The sequence below is a fragment of the Rhinolophus sinicus genome, linkage group LG04 (genome assembly GCF_036562045.2).
Source record: "Rhinolophus sinicus isolate RSC01 linkage group LG04, ASM3656204v1, whole genome shotgun sequence".
NCBI lineage: Eukaryota > Metazoa > Chordata > Mammalia > Chiroptera > Rhinolophidae > Rhinolophus > Rhinolophus sinicus.
The window spans coordinates 143,722,525-143,747,780 of NC_133754.1; the positions used below are offsets into that span (position 1 = coordinate 143,722,525).

A 25,256-nucleotide genomic window follows, 5' to 3' on the forward strand; every position below is an offset into this window, starting at 1 on the left:
ACAGTGTAGATAGAGCCATTGGGGTTGAAAAACCCTAACCTTCAGGATTTGTTCAGATGTATTCTCTATCGAAGGAAACAAGAGAGAGAAATAACAGAGGCTCACTACGTCCTATGGGGTTCTCAAACTTCACTGCTCCTAAGAAACACCTGGGGAGCTTATAAATTCTCAGCTTCCACTCCCAGAGATGCCCATTTTCCAGTTTGAGCTGGGGTTTGGGAATCTGCATTTTCATGAAGAACCTCAGATGATTGTCATGCAAGCCTTTTCCTTAATTTTCTGTTTAAAAAATTTCTCAAACTTTAGGAAAGTTCCAATAACAGTACAAAGAACATCAGTATACCCTTCACTGAGATCAAGAGTCAGCAAACTTTTTCAGTAAAGGAACACATAGTAAATATTTTTGGCTTTGCAGGCCACATAGTTTCTGTGGCAACTACTCAAATCTGCCATTGCAGCATGTAAGCCAGTCAATATGTGAGCAAATGAGTGTGGCTTTCTTCCAGTAAGACTTTATTTATGGACATAATTTTCACATCATAAATTACTCTTCTTTTGACTTTTTCCAACGTGTTTTATTTTTAAAGATGTAAAAACCACTCTTAGCTCAAAATTGGTATAAAACCAGCCAGGGGGACAGGTCTGGCCTACAGGTCAGTTTGCCAGCCCTTGATGAATCAATTGTAATCATCAAGTCGAAGCTTTTCTGAGGATGAACATTAAATTTGTTATCACTTTTCACAGCCAGACAAGTCACATTGTCCATCTTAGGAAATTGAAAAACGCAAACCCATGAAGTTGTTCTCTGACCCACTCTTTGTTGTGTTTTCAGATATAACATTCTCACAGCTTGCTTGCTAAGGCCGATATTTTGGGATTGCCCTGTGGGGCACAACTCATTTAGAAATCTTCCTGGTTTGGTCATTCTCTAATTTTATCACATAAAAAAGGGTGAGTGCCCGTCCCCAGAACCCCAGGGCCTAAGTAACACCCTTTTTTCAGCTTCTTTTTCATATTGAAGATAAATCAGGGTTAAAAAAACCTCTACCATCCCCAAGACTCCCATGTCCACCAAGACATGGACAGCATTTTGTGATTTGTGAGGGAGGGACTGGGAGTGTCTTTCCTTAATTTTTTCCCTCCCTGATCTTTTGTTGAAAATTAGCTCCAGCCCAGAGTGTCTGCTCACATTTCTAGGAAACTGCGTTATTCCCAAGGAAGACTAACGGTCCTGATACAAGTCTGTTACCCAGTTACTCCCCTTCAGTCTTAACCTCTAAGGGAATTTCACTGATTAAACGGGGTTTCATAAGTATCTGAAAGTCAAACAAGAATTCTGGAGGGTAAACTCCAACTCTCCATCAGGAAATCAACAAGCACCACCACCACGGAATCTAAGTACTTAACTACCAGGACCAACTGGGGAAACAGCACTTGAATTAACTGAGTGCATTCCTGCTTATTGAAATGCTTTTCAACTGGATTTATCCAAACATGACCTCATCTCTTAGAGAATGGACACCTACTTATCCGAAGCATCCAAGCCTCTGTCCATCACCTCCTTGCCCACCCCCCAAAACAAAGTAATCCACTTAATGGCATGAGGATGTGTTCTCTTCTGATGAAGCTAGAGAACAGAGAAGTCATAAATACCCCCTTGTCTCCATGTCTGAACATCAGTTTAGCGGCTGCTTTAGAGCCATCTTCTGAGACTGTGCGTCTGCCTTTCATCTTCTCACAAGCACTCTCTTCTAGCCTCTGAAGATAATATATAGCATGCTGGATCAGGTGGAGAGGCAGGAATCTCACAGCGAAGACTTAAAGCCCGAGTCTCTGACACATGAGAAGGCCCTGTGTTTCTCATCAGTTGGCCGACTGTGGATGGCCGTATTTCTGGAGCTCAACCAATTGCCTCACCTGATGGAAAACGCTTACGAACTGAACTTATAAATCACCTTTGAATATATTTTCTCAGTAGAAATAAAACAGATTGCTAGCTTCCAGTTGCCTGAATGTGTGTATCAGCTTAAATGACCGACTTAACAATTTGAAGGACTACAAACTGTATTAAAAAGTTCTGTTAAGACACATGAAATGCTTTGTTTAGGACTGGGAATTCTTTCAGCAATATAGAAATTGCAAATAAAAATAATAGATAAATGTAATTTTGTGTTTGTCACAAAAAAATTATAGACTGAAGTTAAACAGGGAGCCTATTATATTGGTGCAGTGGTTCCTAAACCTGGCTACATGCTAGAATCACCAGGGGAGCTTTAAAAAAAATTCCAATGCCCAGCTGTACCCCACACCAATTAAATCCGAATATAGGGGGTGGAGTGAGGCCCAGACCTCCATGTTTTTTAAAGCACCCAAGTGATTCCAATGCGGACCCAAGGTTGAGGACCTCTGCATTGGAGAATGTGATCCCTGCCCTTCATCCTGAAGCACAGTCTTACAGAATCTACTTTGCGGACAGTTTCCCTTCCTCATTTCTGCCAATAACTTCTTTACAGCTGGAATGTGGAGTTTAAAAAATGATTGATTGACTGATTGCTAGATAAACAGTCACACACATATATAAACAATACATGCACACATATTTTTATTTCTTTAACTTAGGCCCTGACAATGAACATATAAATCAGAAAAACTGAGTGCCTTGGAACTGTATTACACACCCTCTGCACATCTTTAAAGAGCCAAACTCTTTAAAAAAAACACACACATGAGAAATATTTACGTCATAAAAAACACACACACACAAAATTTAATCACCTTCAGGAACCATGATCCAATAATATATTTAATACGTAAGATCTCTTTCATCAATATACAAAAAAAAAACAAAACAAAAAAACCACCCTAAACTTTGATTAAGACGTGTGCCCTCAGGAAGAGCACTTACAGTTAGAAAGGTTTATCGGTAGCACTTTGAGGTAGCATATCTTATAAAATAACAGAAGTCACAGAGCTGCTCTGCAGTTTCTCCGGACATGAGAGACAGGCCATCAGCGGTAGCTCTTGGGAGAGGAAAGTAAATTTGTCTGTAGTCACTGCCAAAGTCAGCCTAAATGCACTTCCTACTATCTGGCTGTGGCCATCCCTCCATCCCTCCACTACATGCACTGTGGGTGTAGGAAAAGGTAAATGCATTTTGATGCTTCCTGATTCTTGCTGTGGTGATATCCCAGGCCAGAAGCCAATCTCCTTTTGCCACATGCAATCCTCACTGGCAGGAGATACATGCACCCAGTGGAAGGGAAATAGGGTGTCATGGTACCTTTTGAAATTGGCTCTAACAATTTACTTGTGACAGACTCTTCTAAGGCTGTAAAGACGCTCCTTTCTGAATGTTCCTTCCATGATCTGATCCTTAAAAGGCTCTCCCTTTTTTCTCCCCCTGAGTACAATATTTTGGGGTATCATTAAGCTTTCTGCAATTTTCTTGGCAGGATGGTGAGCAGAAAAGCTTTTTAAAAAACTATACACAGAAACAACAAAAATCCTGGGCGCAGGAGCAACTCTAAGAACAGACTTCCTTTGTGCAAGTTGAAATGACTTGAGTTTACAGTTCAGGAAAACGGCCTGCATCTTTTAAAAAAAAAAAAAAAGTAAATATTCAGCTCAGCTCTGCATTTGAAACACAAATATACAGTCAAAACAGGTTAAGGATTAAAGCTGTAAAAATGGTCCCAAGAACCTCAGACCTTGGTGCAGGTCAAATTTTTGTCCAATGGTCACATGTTAAAGGGATATCTAATCCCTAAAAGCCCTTTTGTCCCAATGTCCTTCCTGTTGGAAAGTTGAACCCTTAGAAGGAATCAATACACAAATGAATAAAAATAGCACATGTCCAGGCAAAAAAAGGGCATGAGCTGGGCCTGAGTTGCCACTTAAAACTCTATCATTTAATATCATATAAAACCCTCAAAGGCTGCCTAGAACCATGGTCCAAGGCATGAGATGAACATGCCAGCCACCCAAAGTAACTGCTGACCCAAAGCCAACGACACCACTGAGTATGAGACTTCAAGTATCCAAGGTGCTACAAGAGCCGGTCCTCTCGAGGACTCAGGCCGACTCTCAGAGGCCCCCACCCCACCCCAACCCACCCCATGACATCCCCTAATACAAAAGGTGAAGGCCTGCTCACGGTCACTACAAAACACTGGGGTGGGAGGTGAGGAATGAGAGAACCGCTCTCTAAATATACCAGCCTAACAAATACAAATACATTCTTTAACATTTTGTACAACTAGAAGGTGCATGAGCAGGTATTCAAGCAATCATTTCAAACTCGTTCCTCCCCTTTCCGTATCAAACAGGAAAATGGTTCCATTGAGTTAACAGTGTCATTTTAAAATCCCATAAATTAAATAAGTTAGTTCACATTGTTCCCCCAGCACTTAAGTTACAGTTAATCTCTAATGTGCTTTTGAAGTTTGCTTTAACAGCTCCAGGTCTCTTCTGCGGACAGTGCCGGCTCTGTGACAACCATATTCCTCCAGCTGCAAAGGGATGAATTGCTCCACCAGCCCAAGGCCCTCTTTAGCAGGACTGGTAAATAGCTTAGTCCATGACGGTTTAGAGTTTCCGCTGAATCCCAAAAATATGGTACTCCCTAAAAAATACCAGAAAAGTTTAATTTGTACATCTATTAGTTCTAGGCAAGGTAATGTCGGAGGGAAGCAAAACAAAGATGGCCATAAAATAAAAATCAAAGAACGACACTGCCTTACATCAGCGAAGGAACTCTTACCACCCACCTCGTGTCCCGAATAACAAACCACATCCCAACACACTTCCTCTAACACCGTCTCCTTACTTAGAAATTACCTTCATGATACCCACTCTAACAAAATAGGCTCGTGAAAAGGGTCTGGTAGCTATATTCTACCATAAAAATGCATACGTTGCTAGCCTCTTAAGAACTTCATAGAAGAATACAAACACAAACCTTTGTTATAAAGATGAGCAGGTTTAGCTAATCCCAGAGGTACTAATGAATCTGAAATATTCAACTGCTTTATTTCTCCTCTCGTGCTCAACAGAACAACAGACCTGTATGTGAAAGTTAGAAAACCAGAGCAAATTTCAATAAATTAGCATGTATTTATTAGGTTTCATTCTGCACTGAGCAGGGTATAGAAATACTGGATAAAAGCAGAAATCAAAAAAACAACAACAAAGAACTCAGATTTTTTTTTTTTTTTCTTAAGTTCCCACTTCCCTCTAAATGCAGGGAAAGCAACCGTCATTTAGGTCAGGTAACCTAGTGGATGGCTTGGGACACAGCTCTTTTATGGAATAAACTATTGCAACAGTGAAGGTTGGTTTTGTTTCAGATGCACTATGTATCTATTTATTAAATAAATGAATAAACGCCAATTCTAAAAAGAAACAAAATAAAATCCGTTCCCCATGGTTTGGTTTAAATTTCCATCTTTATTATGCAGCATATATACTCATATATATCAACATATATACTCAAATTTGTTTGTGAATTCTCTCTTCTCCTGATCTCTCTGTCCTCTGCCAATATTATGCTGGCTTAATTACCATGGCTTCATGGTTCATTTTAATATCTAATAAAATAAGCCCCTTGTATTATTGTAATTTGTTTAAAAATTGCATTTTATTACTCTCCCATGTCAGCAGCATCTGTGAAGTACAACAGAAAGGTAACCTATTGAACACTGATGGAAATGTGTTAAATTTCTATTTTAATTTAGGTAGATTATTGTAAATTAATTTACAATCTTATTTTTTCCATCCAGAAACAGGAAGAGTCTGTCCTTTTATTCAACTCTTCTTCATCCTTTAGTATTTATTTTCTTAATGTGGGTCTTGACATTTCTTAAGATTCTTAAGTTTTAGATTGGTGTGGGGTTTTGCTGAAGTATTTCCAAAGCACTAGTGACTCAATTCGGAGTCAGACCACAAGTCTGACCATAGCAACCCTGCAGGGCTGACCTTCTTCAATGGGTCACAATGACTCAGGCTAGTCCCATGAGATCACTTACAGGTCCCCCTCACACACCCAGACCCCCACACATGCCCAGTCCCCCTAGAAGTCACTGCCAGTTGTCTCATAACTTCTAACACTTGGTTGATATACAACATACATACAAAACAGTATTCCTAACTGTACAGCACATTAAATTTTTACAAACTAAACACACTTGTGTAACCGGCACCCAGATTAAGAAACAGCACTACAAGTATTTCAAAAGCCTTCCTTGCGTCTTCTTCCTAGAAACAATCCAGTGACTTTTTAATGAGTTGGTTTCAACTTACAAATCTATGGGGTAACTTGCAGGACTATTGTTGTTGCTCTCAATATTTATGGTAAGATTGATGTACTGGATTGTTTTAGGGGAAGTAAGTGTATGTCTTTTCAACATTAAGAAAAATCCTTAAAGAAACATGAGGCCTCTGAAAGGAATTCCCTACAAGCATCTTAAACCAGAAGATGGAGCTGTACGTACACACTGAATATGACAGACACTCAAATAACCCAACGACTTTCTGGAACTTATTGAGATCTGGGTCTGTAATGTGTAAAGAGCATAAGGGATCAGATCAGCTGAGGATGATTCAAAAGCTAGATGGCCCTTTAATCTCTGGGAAGCATATGTTCTTAGGGGCTTCGCTGAACAAAGGCTCGTGAGTAAATCAATGTCTGCAGCAAAGCCAAGGGGGCAGAAAGGAACCTGAATTCATCTCCTTGCCTCCAGGCAGGCTCTGACCAACACAAAAAAAGAAAGGTTTCTCTCCTGTGCATCTTTCTTCAGAGATTGACAAAGAAAAACTAATCAGACTAGGACTCTTAAAAGCGAGAGCACACACTCATCCACTTAAACATTAATTTCCTCCTTTCCAGTCACTTCCAAGCGACCCAGGTGATGACTTCATATACCAGTCATAGCCTAATGCCGTCTGAGGTCCATCCGTGGGACAGATGGCTGCAAAGGTAATAAAACTGTCTACAAAATTGCTTTAAAATGGTAATGAACCTTTTGAGCGAGTTGGGTATAATGTAAATCAACTTAATACTAAAAGTTGAGAGATTAGTAATGTTCCAAAATATTGAGCTTTTCTAAGAGCCTTCCCACCATTTGCACTCGTTTCACTTCCAAGGTCTCGCTGTTGATAAGCAGAGGTTTACAATGATGAGCAGCTCACACCACAGAGGCATCAATCTGAGATGGAGAAGGAATAAAATCCTTTCACGAGTCCTAAATGTCCACAGAGTAAAAGGTCAGGTAACAAACCAAAGCTCAGAGTGAATCAGATGTCACCTTTAACGGGACTTGTCCCTCTACAGAGCAAGGTTCACCTACCTTGGAGGGATGCCTGTTTTTAAATACTCTTCCATGAGACGGACATCAGCTAGAGAAAAGAACTTTTTTTCAGTCAACCGGAAGGGAACACTGCAGGCGTCCACAATGAGGAGAAGGACACCTTCATTTCGGAAGGTAAAGTCGGTGCCATTGACCTGAAAATACAACAATGTCTTCTGCTGTCACCATTTCAGTGTTTCAACTTTCCAGCCCCTTCCCGCTGCCTTCTAAACCCATGAATCAAAACTATATCCAGGAACATCAAATTGTATGTTCCATTTACTCTTTTTCTGCCACTATTTGAAACTGGGCTGTGTTCTCATAGACTTTGCCCTGACTGGATGTTACTGACTGGATAAGACGTTCTGAGCACAGCTGCCCGCACTTTGCAGAGCAGGGTGACTCTGCAGCTTCAATGCCTGCCTTCTCTCACACACACTCTCATCAGGGTCAAAGCTTTCTAACTCAGCGATCAGGTGGCAGCCTCTACACTGCAGTTCAGCTCACTTATTGTCACATTGCTTCAGAAAAAAATATATACATACCACCACCCCCATTGGAGTTTAGGTTTGTAACATCAGAGGAGCCAGACTGCCTCGTCTCCTTGTTCTATATATAGCTCCCCTTTAAAATCAAAATGGGAAAGGGGTCATTTTACCAGGATGTAAGCCACAAGGTATTACTATTAGGTTGGTGCAAAAGTAATTGCGGTTTGTGCAATTATTTTTAACCTTTTAAACCCCAATTACTTTTGCACCAACCTATTAAGCCACAAGTATATTGCTATACTATTTAATTTCCAGTCGTCCTCTTTAAATTAATGGGCTCAGAACTTTTCAAGAAAAAGGAACATCTGACACATCCAAGTATCATTAATTCTTGAGCCAAAAAGGAAGAAGAAAAAAAAACTGGACTGAAAAATGATTCAGCATTTATGCCATAAGCACTGTTTCTGTTTAAAATGTGTAAAATTAGACACTACACTAAAAGTTAACAGAGAAATACTGTCACCAGTACACCTGTCCTTGCTTGGGGAAATTATATTTAAATTTTATTTCTAATCACTGTTGATCTCCTAGGAATCAAAATGGCTTTTCAGCTGTGTTTAACTTGCTCTAATCCAGAGGATGATCCTGGGAATGCTTGAGGTAAAGTGCCATTTTGTATTTGAAAAGATTGGAAATAATCCCCTTATTTTTAAAAATCTGAACACTTAAAATTGAGATACATTTGAGAAAAAATATATAATGATCCTCAACACACTCAAATTGTCCTCTTAAAAAGTACCTCCTCCCCCAAAAACATGTTGCTTTAAGGAAACACAAAACTTTCCATAAAAACTAAGGAAAGCAATACCATATCCTAGCAAAGACTCTTCAGATAATGCATGTGAAAAGTACTGGTGGGAAATATGACCAAACACCATGTTTTGACTTTATTCTAGGATATGCTCTTGAGGAATCTTTGAGCTACATTGAAGTAGGTATATTCTCTTTATTTATTTATAAGTTGGGGTTTTAAAAAAACTGTGGTAAGAACACTTAACAGGAGACCCATCTTCTTAACAAATTCTGACAGCACAACACATTATTGTTGACTATAGGACAACGGTGTACAGCAGATCTCAAGAGCTTATACATCTTACTCAACTGAAACTTCATGCCTGTTGATTAATAAATCCCATTTCACCCTCCCCCCTTAAGTGGGGATATTTATAATTCACAGTTAAAAGTCAAATTTATGTTCTGGAGATGGAGGGTGGTGATAGTTGCACAACAATAAGAATGGACCGCAAACCACTGAAGTACACACTTCAAAATAGTCAACGTGGTGACTTTTACAACACAATAAAAAAAATGGGATAGAAGAAAAGGTAAGATTTAATTTTTTCCACATTTATGTGCATTTGTCATTGTATTGCCCACTATTTAAAAAAAAAAAAAAAAAACAACTGAGCTCCTAAAGAGATTACATGAGACTGGGTCCAGGCCCTAGCTAGAATTGGTTGGATGGCTAGATCCTCGGTACCCAAAGAGCTCTTTATATGATGATACTTAGGTCAACCTGATTTTGGACTGGTCCCATGACAAGAGCTGGTTACCACTGGCTAGCTTGGCTCTTAGCCCAAATTCTGGGGTTGACATTGAGGCTCAGGCTATACTTCCATCAGCCCACCTAGAAAAGACAACTAACATTTAGTGTCTTCACTTTCCTCACCTGAAAAAAATGGAAGCCAAGCAAGTTCAAATAGAAGGCCAAGGAAAAATTGTAAACCTTCATTTCCCATATGTTAAACAAATAAGCTGGGAGCTCTTTGAAGTTTCAAAAACCAAGGTTAAGCACAGTTTTCTATATTTGATTGCCCAGGACAACTGTTTTTTAGACCAAAGATGTCTTTTCTCTAATAGAAACAAAATCTGGGTCACCTGTAACACTATTAATAAAGTAAAAATAATGTGAACAAAGTTTAATATTCATCCAAAAGTAATCAATAAACACAGTCTACTGCAAAAAACATGGTTTAATATATTTATCTAATCTATTTAAAAACGCAAATGTTTAGGAGGTATTTTATACCTCTATTGTATTGTTCGCCACCAACAACCAAAATGTGATTACAAACAAGTGACTGTTGCCAGAGATAATTCAAGTCACCAGGATGAAATGTAAAAGCTGAGGCAGTGTACACGCCAGATGGTACTTACAGAGATAGCAGACAGGTCTCCACGCTGAGTCTCTGCTTTACTGGGTGACTGGAATTGCACAGGGAGGTAGCTTTTATGAGGATCACTAGTAAATACCACCTAAAAAGGGAAGAAGTGCCATGTTTATGTCAACAGCATCCTCCTCTAAAAAGGTGCCTCAAAATAAACTCAATTATATCAAACCCAGTAGGTGTTTTTTTCCCCCCTGAACTTTTTGCTCATATGCGTATTTCATGACCTGGAATGCCATCTTTTGATACAGGCTTAATACAAGAAGTGTATGTTCCTCATTTTCTGGAACAATCCCAGTTTCAAATAATTGTAATCATGCTAACAAAATCAGTTCTACACCTGACTAAATATATGTGTTTCATATTTAAATCTTTGTAAATATTTTCTGCAAAAACAGTCACAAATCTTTTTTGGACCTATTACTGAATCAGGATTCAGTCACTCCAGGACTGAGAAAAGAAAAGCAGATGACAAGAAGTACCATGTTTACAAACTTTTAGTAGCCTTGTGTATCACCAGGTCTAAATTCCTCTACCTGACCTACCAAGTGTCCCATAAATCGAGCCACGCCCATATATAGGCCCCAATGTTACATCACGTTCAATACACAGGGCAGTTCCCTCACTTTCCCACAAGTACTTCACCTCCTTTCCTGATACTCTGCCTTTGCAGGTGCTGTTCCTCCCCAAAATGCCCTTCCTTGATTCCTTCTATTCTTCCAATTACTCGCAGTCCCCAAATTCCCCTTCGTCCCTAAAGGCTCGCTTCTCATTCTAAAGCACTCTTAACTCTCCCAGAGTGCAGCACTTCAAGTCTATGGCCTTCTAAGCTGATGTCAACAACTTCATTGCAAATGCAAATCATCATCATGATACCAGGCATTCCGAAGCTGGACTTTTAAGTCTCAGGTTTGGGGTCAAAAATTCATGTGAATTTTCCTACTTACTCCTAATATATGTGTTTGTTTTCGATATTCAAAACCAAATTTCCAAATTAAAAGTGGTAGTCCCAGATGCTTCAAATACTTTGCAAGTACACAAGAAAGTATTCAATACATTTTAAAAAAATGAATTCTAATCAATGCTTTAAGCACAAAGAATAAAGAATGCTAAACATTAATGCATGGAATCATTTAACAAGATAGGCCTAGAATACGTCCAATGATGATTAAATTCTTTATAAATAATGTTTATTATAATAACTGTTACTGTAAATTACCTAAAGTCTGTCCAGTAATAAAGCACTTTCTTAACAAAGTCAGCTTGAGAATTAGACTGGAGAATTTACTTCCCTAGAAAGATTATCTAAAAATGTCACTTTAACGATCGAAACTACATGGGACAGGCACGGACGCAGATCAACTTCATGTACATGGTTTTTTGTTTTTGTGTTTTGGGTTTTAGTTGAATTGAAGAATAGAGATGGCACAGGCATGTCAGACCAAAACTGTGATAGCAACTTGGGTGATGCTATTTATCATATATCATAATAGGAAGCATAAATCCATCTTCCTCTCCCTGCCCTACTGCCACCAGTGGGAACAGATGAGATAAATTAGAAATAAAGAACTGTTGCAATGGAAGACGAACTTATTGTTTTCTAAAATCACTTAGAATGATTAAGAAAGATTTAGAGGTTTCCTCCATATTAATAGGCAGTATGTATTTGTTTGACAATTCTTGCTTTTAAAAAAAATCCCCGTCCAGTGAAACTCAAATGTGGACATATATCTGCATCTCTCGCAGGGCTTGTTAAAGCACAGGCTGCTGGGTCCCACGCCCAGCACTGAGCAGGACTGGGAAGGCGCCAGAGAATTCCAATATCTCACAAGCGCCCAGGAAATGCTGTCGCTGATGGTCGGCGGATCACACTTTGAGGAGCATTTCCCCTTAACCACATTTGTTTGTATAAAGATTAAATATTAATTAGGGTAGTATTAATTCGATAATTGTTTTTCACTTGGAATTGATCTGACTTCGTATGGAACCAAGGCCTGATTTTTTATTACTTACTTACTTACTTACTTATTTATTTAGACTATTCTAAGTCCTTTATTTTCCACACAAATTTTACAACCAGCTTGTCAATACACATATAAAATTCTTGGATTTTGACTGAGTATTGTAGGATCTATAGCTGAATTTGGGGGAGCCCAGGCCTGATTTTAGCTCATGTTTTTTATTTATTTTCATTGCCATGTTTTTTCCAAAATCCAGAAGGAGACCATCTAATTAAGAATATGTCAGGAGAAGCATTTCACTTCTAGCCAAAGTCAATCTGTATTTTTAACTACAGTAAATATAATAGCATATGCTTCAAAATTGAGTGGCTTTACGCTTTAAAAAACAGGAAACAATTTCCATATGATTGCATTTTCAGAAGAGAAATTTCCCACTGTCAATAAAACAAAGTATTTTTCTACACCACTGACATGTAAACCCAGTAGCGATACTGCAACAGAATCACATTTGAGAAAGGAGATAACCAATAAATCCAGTCATCTAGGGTCAACTGATACATCACAGGGGAAAGTATTTTTATTATAATTTGGATTAGTTTACTTCTTATTAGCACCACATCCTAGAATGGGCCAAAATTCAGGAGAAACCATGCAATGTTTATACACTGGCAACAGAGCTGTTTCAAAGAAAAACGCATCTATTGCAAAGAAATCTTTTGACTTTTTCTCAGGCCACAGCCCACTTTTCTTCCTCGTTTACCTGACGGGTCCCACAGCCTTGACAGAGTCCCTTGAGCATGGCTGGCATCCGCTTGAGGGCTGACGGCTTTCTGTAATACCGGGGATATGCTTTGGCCATGCAGTTACTGATGGCTTTTGAGTCTGTTGTTGCCTGGATCTTGACTCGTTCGCATCCCTGAGATGAACAGTAACTGTGGCCATCCCTGTGGCCTTGGGCTTTGAGATACAAAAATAGCAGCCTGCAAAAACAGAAACCAATCCACTGGGTATTAGACTCAAAAACTCACAAAAATTCCTCAATCAACTCAGGGCCAAAAGGGATATTGCTCCAATAAAGTAACATTTCCTTAAAAGAAAAATAAATTACAAAGCTAATAAAGTTGTTTCCTTTCTATCCTCTTAGGGTCCTGAGTCAAATGCAATACTGCTTTAGAAAATATCTTGATAACCTGATTCAGTCCTTCTAGAAGATACCAAAGTTGATTTCTGGTTTCAATTAGTTCAGTAGGTGATTTGGGAGGATGGAATTTGTCTTGGCTAAAGAATTCCTTGGAAAACTTTATACTTGCGTTGATTCAGTAAATTAGCATGTTTTTTTTTGGGGGGGGGGTTGTGTTTTGTTTTGTTTTTGGCTTACAGATCATTTGGATTAAGGCACAAAAAATAATAAAAACAGCAACTGTAATTTATTTGGCTAAGACCAAGATATAGTCTCAAATCAATGCCTGTGGTGTTTACTAAGAGCAGATGAGCCTGGGGTCCTTCTGTCTGTACTTTGGCCAAAATAAAATGAAATGAGCAGTCCCACTGACTCTGCATTATCCTCCTGCTGCCAAGATGAATGGAAAAGTAACTTCCAGGCAGCCATCCAACATCTGTCAACAAACCTAGTCCTAAACTAAAGGAAGTCAAAATTCTAAAGGATTTGATCAAATGTGATTGATTACTGAAGATCAAGAATTCACATTTTAATATGAGGTCAATGAACAATGCAAAGTAGCAATTATAGGTAAAAATTAGCCATTGTCTCCACATCCAATAATTTTAATATATATACATAAGGAAAGACCCAGATCTGAATAGGCATGGGTCTTTGGCCTATCATTAAAATCATTAAAAAGAACAGAATTAAAAAGAATTAGAACCTCAAAGGCCAAGAGAGTCTAGAAATATCCAGATGATGAAATATTTCCTGTATTTTTACATATTTTATCATTAATTTGTGATCGCCAGACTGTCCTTAAAAATTTAGGTGTTTCATTTATTTTTGTGAAAAATCAAATGGAAATGGGGAAGTTTTGTCTTCTATAGAGTAACAATCCAAGTAGGTTAAGTCTAATTAGAAACTGAAAATCAAAGACAACTATGATAAGAAAAGATTTAAGCTGATCACACTAGCTGTTGGAGGGGCGCCGGAGGGCAAATAAGTTACATCTTATTCAAAAGCTAACAACGCACTTAACTGAAACCCAACCTCATTCCCCCAATCAAATGTACCACCCTCTCTCCAGTCTGAACATTTGTCTTTCCCCAAACATGCCATGCCACGTTCTTCCATGCCTCCATGCATTTATCCACACTATTCTAGGGACACTTTTCCCATCTCTTTTTCCATCTCCTCCTACTCATTCCTCAAGAATTCACCCCAGTGTCACCCTCTTGGGATGTCACTGGTTACCCTAGCTGAACTTATGGGTTACCTCAAAAGTCACACTGAATATCTCACTTTAGGACTTTTGGCATTTAAACCTTTCACTCGTTAATTATCTGCTTCACATGCCCACATCTTTCAAGGGACTGTGAATTCACAGAAGAAATGCAGCTTATTTACATTAGTATTTTTACGACACCTAGACAATGGCACATGGTAAGCATATCACTTTAAGGAATGGCTATTGAAGGAGCATGCTACTTGCTGGAAGAGTATAGGAGATCAAGCCTACCATAACCCAAAGGCTGAGAGACTGTAACTGGTAAGAGCAGACAAAGCCAACAGGACCCCAAGGTGAACAGGATTAGAATTAAAAAGTGGAAAGACGCAGCCTAGAGAAAGTTGAAACCAAATATGCCATGATTATACAGTGATTTTTAAAACTCAAGGTCAACTTGAGAGAGAGCCTTAAAGAGAAAAATAAGCTTTCACTGAAAAATGAACTGTATCACAAGTAAATAATCATCTTAAGTGTTGTTATGGAAAAAAATTAGTTTAATGTTCAATTGGGCCTACTGGTTCTTTATCGACAAGGATAATTTCTCTCTCTAAATTGCCTTAATAGGTATATGGCAAACATCTTTACTCAATTCCTACTGCCAACTATAATTATGCGTCATTCGAGTTCTCTTCTAAGCCTCTAATAGTGATGAGCAGAGAATTACCCACATCAGCTGCTTTTCTACATAGCTGTCACATCACAGTCAATTCTTAGTTAGGCTGGAGAACTAGTAATTTCACCATTAAAGCAAAATAGCAATAACTCTCATTCACTGGTTGCACTGAATTACCCCATGCTGGAGTCAAAATAGAATTTCCTCTCAGACTGTTTCCTCTGCAATTCTTCCAGTGAATTCACAGGCTCATAGTTTTCTATTTTGGATAACGAGGCATTATGCCGCTGTAGAAAGCCAAAGGTAATCTGAAAATGTGTGTTTGGTGGATAGCAGAGGCCAACTCGAATCCAGTCATTCCTACAAAGGAGAGGAAATTTAAAAATGAATTCACATGTAAGCCAATATATTTTGAACATTACAGCATATGTAAATTTTAGCCATGATTTTCTCCTCCTTAAGTATCTGCTGTGTATTGAGCCACTAACAATAAAGTCCTGAGCCCTGACCTACTATCCAATCACCCACCTTTAAATGTTGCCCACATTTATTTTATCAATATATTTCCAACAATAATATGGCTTACAAAAACTTCTTGGTTTCAACCAGGCTTTGGGGAATGTGAACAGAAGTTGGATAAAATGTACTTAGCACAAGTGGGTAATATAACTAAGTGAGATGGTTGGGCATGGGTATACTAAGATAGAAGAAACACTAATAGCCTGATAATGGAAATGTACACTGGTGAAATCTTTCCAAAGAATTTTTTTGTTCATAAATATATTTTTATCTTTTATTATGACACTAGGGTAAGTACCAAACGGTAAAATTTCTGGATGTAAAAGTATATGTATTTGTAAAGCTTTTGATGTATACTACCACATCGCCATGGGGTTTTTCTTGCCTCAAGTCCTTAGACATAAAATGAATACTTTTTAAAAACCACTAAAATTATGTTCCTGTTTTTATCATTTGCTTTTTGGGAGGCATTTTGTTAATTGTGGTTAAATATAGATAATGTAAAATTTACCATTTTAGACATTTTTAACTCTATGGGCATCAAGTACATTCATACGGTTGAGCAACCATCACCACTATCCATTTCCAGAAATTTTCAGTCATTCTAAAGAATTTTTAAATGATATGTAGTAAGGCCTAAAAATTGTTCCCACAGGTTTCACCCAGTAATTCCACTAAATAATTAGAAATAAAGGCCAAAAGTGTATTTAAAAAGCATGTTCTCTGCGGTATCATTTATAACAGCAAAGCAGTGGGGGGAACAGGAAAACAACCTAAGTGTTCATGGGGAAAAGGGAGTAAATAAATTTTGATATATCTATGTGCTCAGAAAACCCTTGAGGGTGGAGAGAGAACAGTACAAATGTTTATAATGCCTCACTCTGATTAGGAAAATTATTCTAGGTTATTTCAATTTTCTTTATGTTTTCCTGTATTTTCCTTCTTTTGTTTAATGAATACATGTAGCTTTTAAAACTTTTAAAGTGCTATTTTCAGAAGAGGTGCTATGACAAAATCTATGACCTCTCTATAATTATATTAAATTTGGAAAATTAAATTGCCCCTCTCTTCCTCTTGCCTCTGCTCATGATGTAATTTTTACAAACTTTTAGTTAATTACACAAGGAAACTTTGAACTTCAAGTCCATGTGGATTTTTAAAACTTCTGGGTTCAGCTTTCTTTCACTTTAAAACGTTTTGACTTGCTCAGTATTTGTTCAAAAGTTATGCGTGACACTTACAGAATCCTACATGCCATTGGATTGTATAATACCTCGCCTCAAATTCATAATTTGCCAGATATAAGTTTTTGGATTACTGATCCCTCTTTGATATTTCTCTTCAGTCCTCTCTGACCATCATTCGCTTCTTTCACTGACTTTTCTGCAGCTCACTGATGGGAGTAGTAATATCAGGTTGGTTTTTAGAAATCTCACCCTGGACACCACATGGACTAAGGATTGGAAGTGGGGAGACCAAGTAGGACCCAGACAAAAGACAATAATGGCCTGCGCTCAATCACAAGCAGTGGGGGTGGAATGACGTGGAGAGATCTGAACACGGAAGAGACAGAGCCAGCAGTGTTTGGTCACTGATGGGATGGAGAGATGAGGGAAAAGGAAGAGTCAAGGATGAATCCTGGGATTTCTGGCTTGGTGGACTTGGTAGGTGGGGGTGCGACTCTCCAGCGAGGACACAGAGAAGCAGCAGCAAGTGTTATAGGAAAATAGCGATGTTTCTGTCTAGAGCATGTGCCAGAGACCTCACGTCTCAGAATGAAAGCATCCATTCTGATGTTCACCGATCCTTGGACATAACCTACTTAGCACTGACTTCCTTCATGCTCTACATCCACCTGTGTTAATTTCAACTGTGTGTTTTCACAAAGTTCTGACAAGTTGGAACTTTATGACTAGTCAGGTAAATAAGCCGTTTCCATTTCGCAGGCATGTATCTGAGCAGTTTCATGGAATCCCATGGGTTAACCATCACACATATATAGATTAACTCTGCCTTTCAGAATAGTCCCATCTCTCCTTTCTAGTTTCACCTCCTGTCACTTCCCCTGACACACCCTATGCTCCCAACATACTGTATCCATCAGTCCCTGAACAGAACTAGCCCTTCCTCAACTCTATTGCTTTTGTAACAAGACAGATCACTTAGTTATCTCTTGTTCAGCTCAGCCTGGCCCAACTCCCTTAGGCAGCATTAGTTGCTCAATCCTTTGTCCACTAAAAGATAGTACAGGTTTATTGATTTACTCAAGTTTTTTTCTACCTATATACTGTGAGCTCCTCGAGGGCAAGTGTTTTTCTTACTCATCATAAATTAATGTAAAAATAGAGCCTTTGATTAAAAGTAATATAATTAGGACTGACAACTGAGACATCCAGGGATAGGAAGATGTTTTCAGGCAGGAGTGGCAAATACCTGGCATTCATACCACAACTCTTACACTCCTGCCCACAGCAGACATTATTAATCAATCAGATCACCCTCTTCTGTCAAGTCTAAACTTAGCCTCAAAAATCTTTTTATGTTCCAAGTAACCAAGTACTCAGTTGGAACACCAGATAAAACTTCTTCCCATCCCAGCTATGGGGAATGAAAGTATTCAGCAAACTATTAAAACCGATTGATAAATGGCTTTCTGTACATAATAACTTGACCACAAAGAAAGAGAAATGCTTTTAAAATGAAAGGATTCCATTTCTATAATCTCTTATTTTCATCCACATAAAATATGCAGCCTCCCCCACAAGAGCAAAGTACATCAAATCAGCATTCTTTACTTGTTACAAAGGAGATGTGTTATTATGTTCTTCACTAAATTCCTACTTGCTCAACTATTTGAAATAACAGTAATGAAAATGTACTTGTTGAAGTTTATGAGGTATAGAAATATAGTCTTCAGTGCAGGCCCATTCCAGTGGATGGTGTAGCCCTTCTCCAGCATGATCACGGGCTGGTACTGTGAAAAGGTGGTCTTCTGGTTAGTGCCCCGAAGTACCATCGGGTGGGATGGATACTCATCTCGTGCGATGGTCATAGTCAGACTCTGAGTGTTCAATGTCTGCACATAGACCTTCAAAAAATAAATTAAGAATTAACGGGAAGAGCATGAAAAGTGAGAGTTAAACAAGCATTTCCAGCACAAAGCCAAGTGTCTCTGCTTTCAAAAGAGAGATTGTGTGATCTGTGCCAGACTAAATGAGCAGTAGCCAACTTCATGCTAAGCCACACTTAACAATGAAGCCTGCTGCTTCCACTGCAATGGTAAAAGCAGACCACACAATCTGCTGGCCAAGGTCATCATCATCTCTTCCACTACACGGGTCCGCTTAGTCATCAGAATATAAAACCTCCGTGGCTTCTGTGGCCTGTCAAAGAAATCCCTCAATGTAAAGAATACACATACAAAAAATTAGTAAATTAATGTGAAAACTGATACCCTCTACTCAAATCTGAGAGGCCATCCTCTAAAACAGAGATGGAAAATGTAAATATCTTAGAGGTTTGGCTTTCAGTTTTCCATGGCCTGTATCAGCCCAAGAAGTCATTTTTCACCTTAAGAAGAAGGGCGGGGGGAGGGTATAAAGTGCTCTGCAAAAACTGGAAAAGCATATTAAACTGAGACAAATGTAAAAGCACCGAATTTATTCCAGTGGCATTTGAGCCCCTTGCTTTGCCAAAACAAAACCTTCCCCAAATGCATCTTCCAAAGAACAAACCTCAAAAAAATTTCCTAAAACAAATGAGTATCCCATAACACATTTCCCCAGAAGTATTAAAAAGTTTGCAGAATATTGCATTCAATCCACAATACTTCTATTTTTCTCTTTCGATCATTTCTACAGTTTTGTCCATATTGACTCCTCAATGATACAACCTTTGAGCCAGAAAACCTTCTTACCTCTCATTCATGTTTGACTACTTCTATATAATACTCTTCTCTCCTGATACCACTTAAAAGTTTAAAATAAAGAGATAGGAAATATGTATTTGGAGATGAGAGATGACTGTTTTCATTTAAATACATATTTAACATATACTTTAATATATATAATATATATTTATTTAAGCATATTTATATTATAGTTAAATGTTTATTATACAATTATATATTTATATAAGATAGGTTATATAAATATAGGTTAAGTATAATACATAGTATGATATATATACTATATAATAGGAGATATACATATATATATACACACACACACAAATATTCTCCTGCCTTGTTCCAAATCCAAGAAGGATTTGAGGTGACATATGTAACCTTATGGTACCACCTTTCTTCCTGAGCACCTTTATCCCTTGGGTCAGCAAAGAGCAGACATTCCATTAAAAGAAATTTACAAACAGCTAAATAATGCACAGCAGTGGTGTGGCAAGAAAACCTGGCCAAAGACTCAAGAAATACGGGTTTTCACTCCAAATATATCCCAACTATATTTAACCAAGTGCAATCATCTCTTTGCCTCTCTTCGACTCATGTTTCCACTTGTTAAACTGGTTAGGAGTAGGGGAGCTTTAAATAAAATTCTGTGAGACCACGGTTCCTAATTAATTTTGTCTTTTGCTTTTTTTCCTGAAGAAAATCGTGCTTTGGAAAGAATCAATCATACTGAAGAGCTGAGGAGTCGTCCTCACAGAAGCAGTGTCAGGAGCTGGTGGGGAAGAAGGCAGCATAATGCATATGGCTTACCTGGGCATAGTTCCCACTGCACACCACTGCGTTCCACTTGGTAATATTTACACAGTTTGGATGGCGGATCAGGTAGTTGTCAATTCTTCCCACATAAGCATCCTTGTATCCTGTCACAGAGCCATCAACGTCGTGAAATATGGAATTCTTATCACCATCCAGCTCACAATCTTCAAACCAGGGGCCAGGCTTTCCAAAAAAGACATTCAGAGAGACCTGACAGCAGTGAAAAACAAGGACACAACAAAATGAGGACTCCTGCTATCTCAGCATCCCCTGCAAACATCCCCGAAAGCCATTCCAACTGCTTTAAGGTTAAAACAGTGCTGAGTTCATAACCATCGACTATGCCACCCAGTCAATCAAAGTTCTCAATTCATTGACATGATTGTGGAAAAAAAATTCCCAAAGCCTTGTGGAGTTCAAATAACAAGTGTTGAACTTCATCTTTGGTGTTTTCCTTTTTTTATACTTAAAATCCATTATCTGCTCTCCAGACAAAACTAATCTGTGGCAAGAGAAATTAGAAGAGTGTGGGAAGGGGAACTAAGCAGTCACCCATATTTGTTAATTATAAACTTTACACTTCAGATCTGTGCATTTCCCTCTAGGCAAAGTCTACCTCAATTAAATAAAAATCTACCAGAAGTTCTACATTGCAAACTAGTTAATCATTTTACTTCACTCTTGATGCTTTAGCTACTTGTTCATATGACTCCTCCAAACAAAAAATAAATACAGTTCCAAACTGAAACACAGTTTAAGTGTTTTCTTGATATATGGTTGGGTAACCACTGAACTCACCAGAATCTGCTGAAAAGTGCATGTCACTTTCCCTCTCCCCAACACCAACCAAGCCCAACTCAATAACTTGCATGTCAGGGAGAGTTCATTTAAAGCCTTTATAGAACACACAGCACACAGCTGCAAAGCAGGCTGCAGCATGACATGTTTTATAGTCTTTAGCTGCTGATTAGTAGTAAATCACTAATGTTAATGTTACTCCAGCCACACAGATCCACCTCTATAATGCTCTTATGCACTCATCACCCCAGGATGTTTTAAAATCAATTGAACATCTAAATGATCAGCAACTCAATGGAAAATCAGTGATATTTGGGACAAGTGGTACTGGGTTCTTAGTTCTAGACTTTATCTCTTTTCCCTTGTACCTCCTCTGGTTATATATAAGAGAAGTTTAGGGCATATTTTCCACCTTTTTAGGCAGAACAAATTTGGCAAACTGTTCCCTTTATGAACTATTCCCAGAGCGTCACCATCATAAGGAACTCCAAGCTGATGAACCACCAAACTTACTAGTAAACAACATAGATTCTCTTAGGTTGTTAGAATTCTAGAATTCTACAACAAACGCAACATCTAACAAACTGACTTTCAGTATGACCATGTCAGTGGTCACTAAACTCAATGCATGGAGAGGTCCTGTAGGCAATAAGGCAACCTCCATACTAGAGAACTGATCCAAAACGCACCTTATTTATTTATGTGGGAAGCTATCTATTAGTGTGCCCCCTTCCTCTCCCTCTGCAGTCATGTGGCCTGAAAGAGAACCAGCTACCTAAGCTGACATTCCAATTTGCACCTGTGCCTCTGTTCCATGCTCTGGCTATTTTAGGAAAACAGATATAAACTCTGGTAAAATATTCCAAGTTGTTTTAAACTGGGCAAACAGAGTTCGCCTGTGGACGTGAATGAGAGAACTATGAGTCACTTTCTAGGTGTCGCTACCTGTGGAAGCAAGGAGAGGGACGGTCTGAGACTCAGTCTCTCTATGTCACTGTCACCTTGGAAATGGCAAGATGGGGAAGTAAAGAGACTGTCCTTTTTATTAGGGGTACAGAAGGTACTGATGAAACTACTAAGAAAACTATTTCTATGGGCTACTGCACTGTAAACAATTATTTCTAAATATTATTTGCAATCTTCATAAAAACTTTCCAACAGTTTCTATTAGAAATAACACAATTTGTTTCACACCACCCCAGTATTCCCCTTCTTTCCCAACTTTTTATCCTCTAGTTCCTCGAAAGAATAGACCCCAGGCAAGTAAAATACCAGGCAGAACACAAATGTCTTTGAGGATTATTACAATAAATTTCCCCAAATCATATGTCCTCTTGTTGTAGAGTTTTCTACAATCCCAATCCCTGGACAGGGTACATGGAATCAGGAGTTGCTTTCGCATGTTTTTCTCCTCCTAGTCATAAAGACTTAGGTACAAACCCTTTGTTTGTGTTTTTGTGTTTGGGAATGTCTTATCCCTTCTTCTCCAACCACAATCACTATGTCTGAACCATAAGAACATACTTACATGTGGACCAAACTTCACGAGGGAGATATTATTCCTGGGGGTTATCTGCCAGGAATTCTTCATAAGGAAGCCGATAGCGCTGGTGTACCTATCTGGAGTTGGCACATATTTTTTGAAAGTGCACCTGGTAAGATGAATTGGCCCATCATAAATCTGAAAGCCTCTAATTGGGAATGTCCTGTGAAAAGACAAGATTTTGTTTAATGCACATGGGCCCCTCCCCTTAATAGCACTTCACTTACATATTTGCTTTATAAATACTGTTGAATATCCGGTATGCACTAATCACCATGCTAGAATACAGGGTAACGAAGACAAGATCCCTGATCAAATAAAACATACAGTATGGTGGGGAAGGCAAATAGAAAAAGAAAAGATAATTACAGAAAGTTCTATGGAGACAACAAGACATAGTACTACACAATAGACTGGGTAAGACAGACGGGTCATTTTGGATAGAATGGATGCCTCTCTGAACAGGTGACTTTTGCTTCCTTTAATCACCTAAGACTCTTTTGGTAACTCATATACTTTAGTTTTGATTGCAAAGCCTCTAGCATGAGAACAAAAGATGAATCTGTGCTTAAACAGAAAGAATCTCCTTTTAAGCCACTAAATGATAGCAATGAGGTGAAATGATACATTTAAAAGTATAAAAGTGTAATTCCTCAAGGCTTAGTATGTCAAAGGGGCTAGCTAAATTGAGAAATTAGTTTTAGTCATTTTCTTCCTTTCTGTTCAAACACAAACTCTTTAATCATATATTACTCACCATAATTAACACACAAAACCCATAATACTCTGGATCCCTTAGGTTTCTCCCCTATTAAATTCTTTGATGGCATTGCAGAGGATTTCTACAGCAACTAATTAGTTTACAACTTGGCAGTGTTTTATAATAAAAGCACATATGCTAGCAAGAAAATCAAGTAGCCTAGTTAAAAATCTAATCGTATTCATGTACCCTGTTTCCCCGAAAATAAGACCTAGGCAGACATTCAGCTCTAATGAGTCTTTTGGAGCAAAAATTAATATAAGACCTGGTATTATATTATATTATATTACATTACACTACACTATATTATATATATTATATTATATTATATCATATCATATTATATTATACCTGGTCTTATAGTAAAATAAGACCATGTCTCATATTAATTTTTGCTCCCAAAGACACATTAGAGCTGACTGTCTGGCTAGGTCTTATTTTGGGGGAAATATGGTGTTTCTAAGTATATATCCAAAAATAGTTCTCTCCCATAAAAAAAGGTTGTACAAATATAGTAAAATAAAAACTGGATCCACTAACCAATGAGGAATCTTTGTTTTGGAAAATCCTCCTCAGCAAAGAAGCAATAAGCATTTTGAAATAATACTGGAAGCCAGTGTAAAATAAAAAGAATGAAATTCAATTGGCCGCCATCATAACGCAGCCCGTATCCCAACCAATACAGCTACTTTTCTTTAATCTACACATCAGAAGAGGCAGCTATAGCCTAATTGTGAAAAGCATAGCACTAACAGTGTCTGAATCCCACCTCAGCTACTTTTATTATTTATAAAACGGGATGATGACAGTAGCTACCTCATTGGGCTTTGTGAGGATTAAGTGAAGAATAAAGTACTGAGAACAGCGCCTGATACATCATAAGCATTTAATAAATGTTTGCTATTAAAATTCCATAAAGTTTCCTAGTGGCTTCCATGGTCTCACAGGAGTTTTACAGAGCGCATAGCATATAATGACATTCACTAGTTCCCAAAAACAAGCACAGGTGGAGTGGAGCCAAGGCTAGGTCATCCTTGGCCAGAAGCTACTTAAAGCTCTTCTGCCAACACTCACCCTTGGCTGTCAAAGCTAACAGTCTGTTTGCCCCACCCTCCAATGTCCAGATAGAACATATAACTCTAAGGGTGCTTGATCAATTCCTTCATTGGCTCTGAGGCATGGCCTTTAGAACACTGGTTTTTCTCTACCTGGTTTTCTCACAAGTAACATGAGAACAGCTCCAAACTGTCTCAGAACAGAGGTATGGATTAATTAGTTAACAGTTCCCTAAAAGCTCTGAAGAAACTTTCTAGTGCTAAGTGCTATTTTAATGACTGATTATTTTGACAGAAAACATGCCAAAAGTCTACCCCTGTACCTCCTTCAACATCTGAAACACTGTTAATTATACAGCCGTGGTTAGGTTTTGAGTCAGCTTTAGCCTCTGTCAACTCTTATTTTCTAGGACTCTTTTCAATAGGTAATTTCCTCTTTCCAGTGGCTATTTCTGAAAACCAACATCACAAATTGAGGGAAAACTGACCTAATGTCATAGTTTACAGTCTGGCAATTTTCTGTGGCTCAAGAAAGAAAGAAAAAAAAATCATGAGCTTTGAAGGTCTTATACAAGAAATGAGAAACAAGGGGTGGCCAGTTGGCTCAGTTGGTTACAGTATGGTGCTGGTAGCACCAAGGTTGCTGGTTCAATCCCCACAGGGTGAGCTGCACCCTCCTTTAAAAAAAAAAAGAAAAGGAAAAAAAGAAACAAGAAACAAGAAACAAGAAATGAGGTGTGATCACAAAACATGGTGAATGTTTAAATTAAAAAAA

At 38.3% G+C, this 25,256-nt stretch overlaps 1 protein-coding gene across 4 annotated transcripts in view; it reads right to left on the reverse strand.

The window, feature by feature from the left end:
- Window positions 1-2,578: 2,578 nt before the first annotated feature.
- Window positions 2,579-25,256, reverse strand: part of CEMIP2 (cell migration inducing hyaluronidase 2) — a 70,723-nt gene continuing 48,045 nt past the window's right edge. For 3 of the 4 annotated variants that reach the window (XM_019730812.2, XM_019730821.2, XM_019730841.2), the window contains exons 16-24: window positions 22,652-22,829; window positions 20,320-20,535; window positions 18,485-18,693; window positions 15,264-15,446; window positions 12,781-13,000; window positions 10,049-10,147; window positions 7,344-7,498; window positions 4,958-5,061; window positions 2,579-4,621 (exon numbers count right to left, since the gene is read on the reverse strand). In XM_019730812.2, coding sequence (XP_019586371.2) covers window positions 4,425-4,621; window positions 4,958-5,061; window positions 7,344-7,498; window positions 10,049-10,147; window positions 12,781-13,000; window positions 15,264-15,446; window positions 18,485-18,693; window positions 20,320-20,535; window positions 22,652-22,829 — 1,561 coding nt within the window. In that variant the 3' untranslated portion in view covers window positions 2,579-4,424. The remainder of the gene's footprint in view (window positions 4,622-4,957; window positions 5,062-7,343; window positions 7,499-10,048; window positions 10,148-12,780; window positions 13,001-15,263; window positions 15,447-18,484; window positions 18,694-20,319; window positions 20,536-22,651; window positions 22,830-25,256) is intronic. The other variant, XM_074330562.1, reaches the window with a different exon arrangement.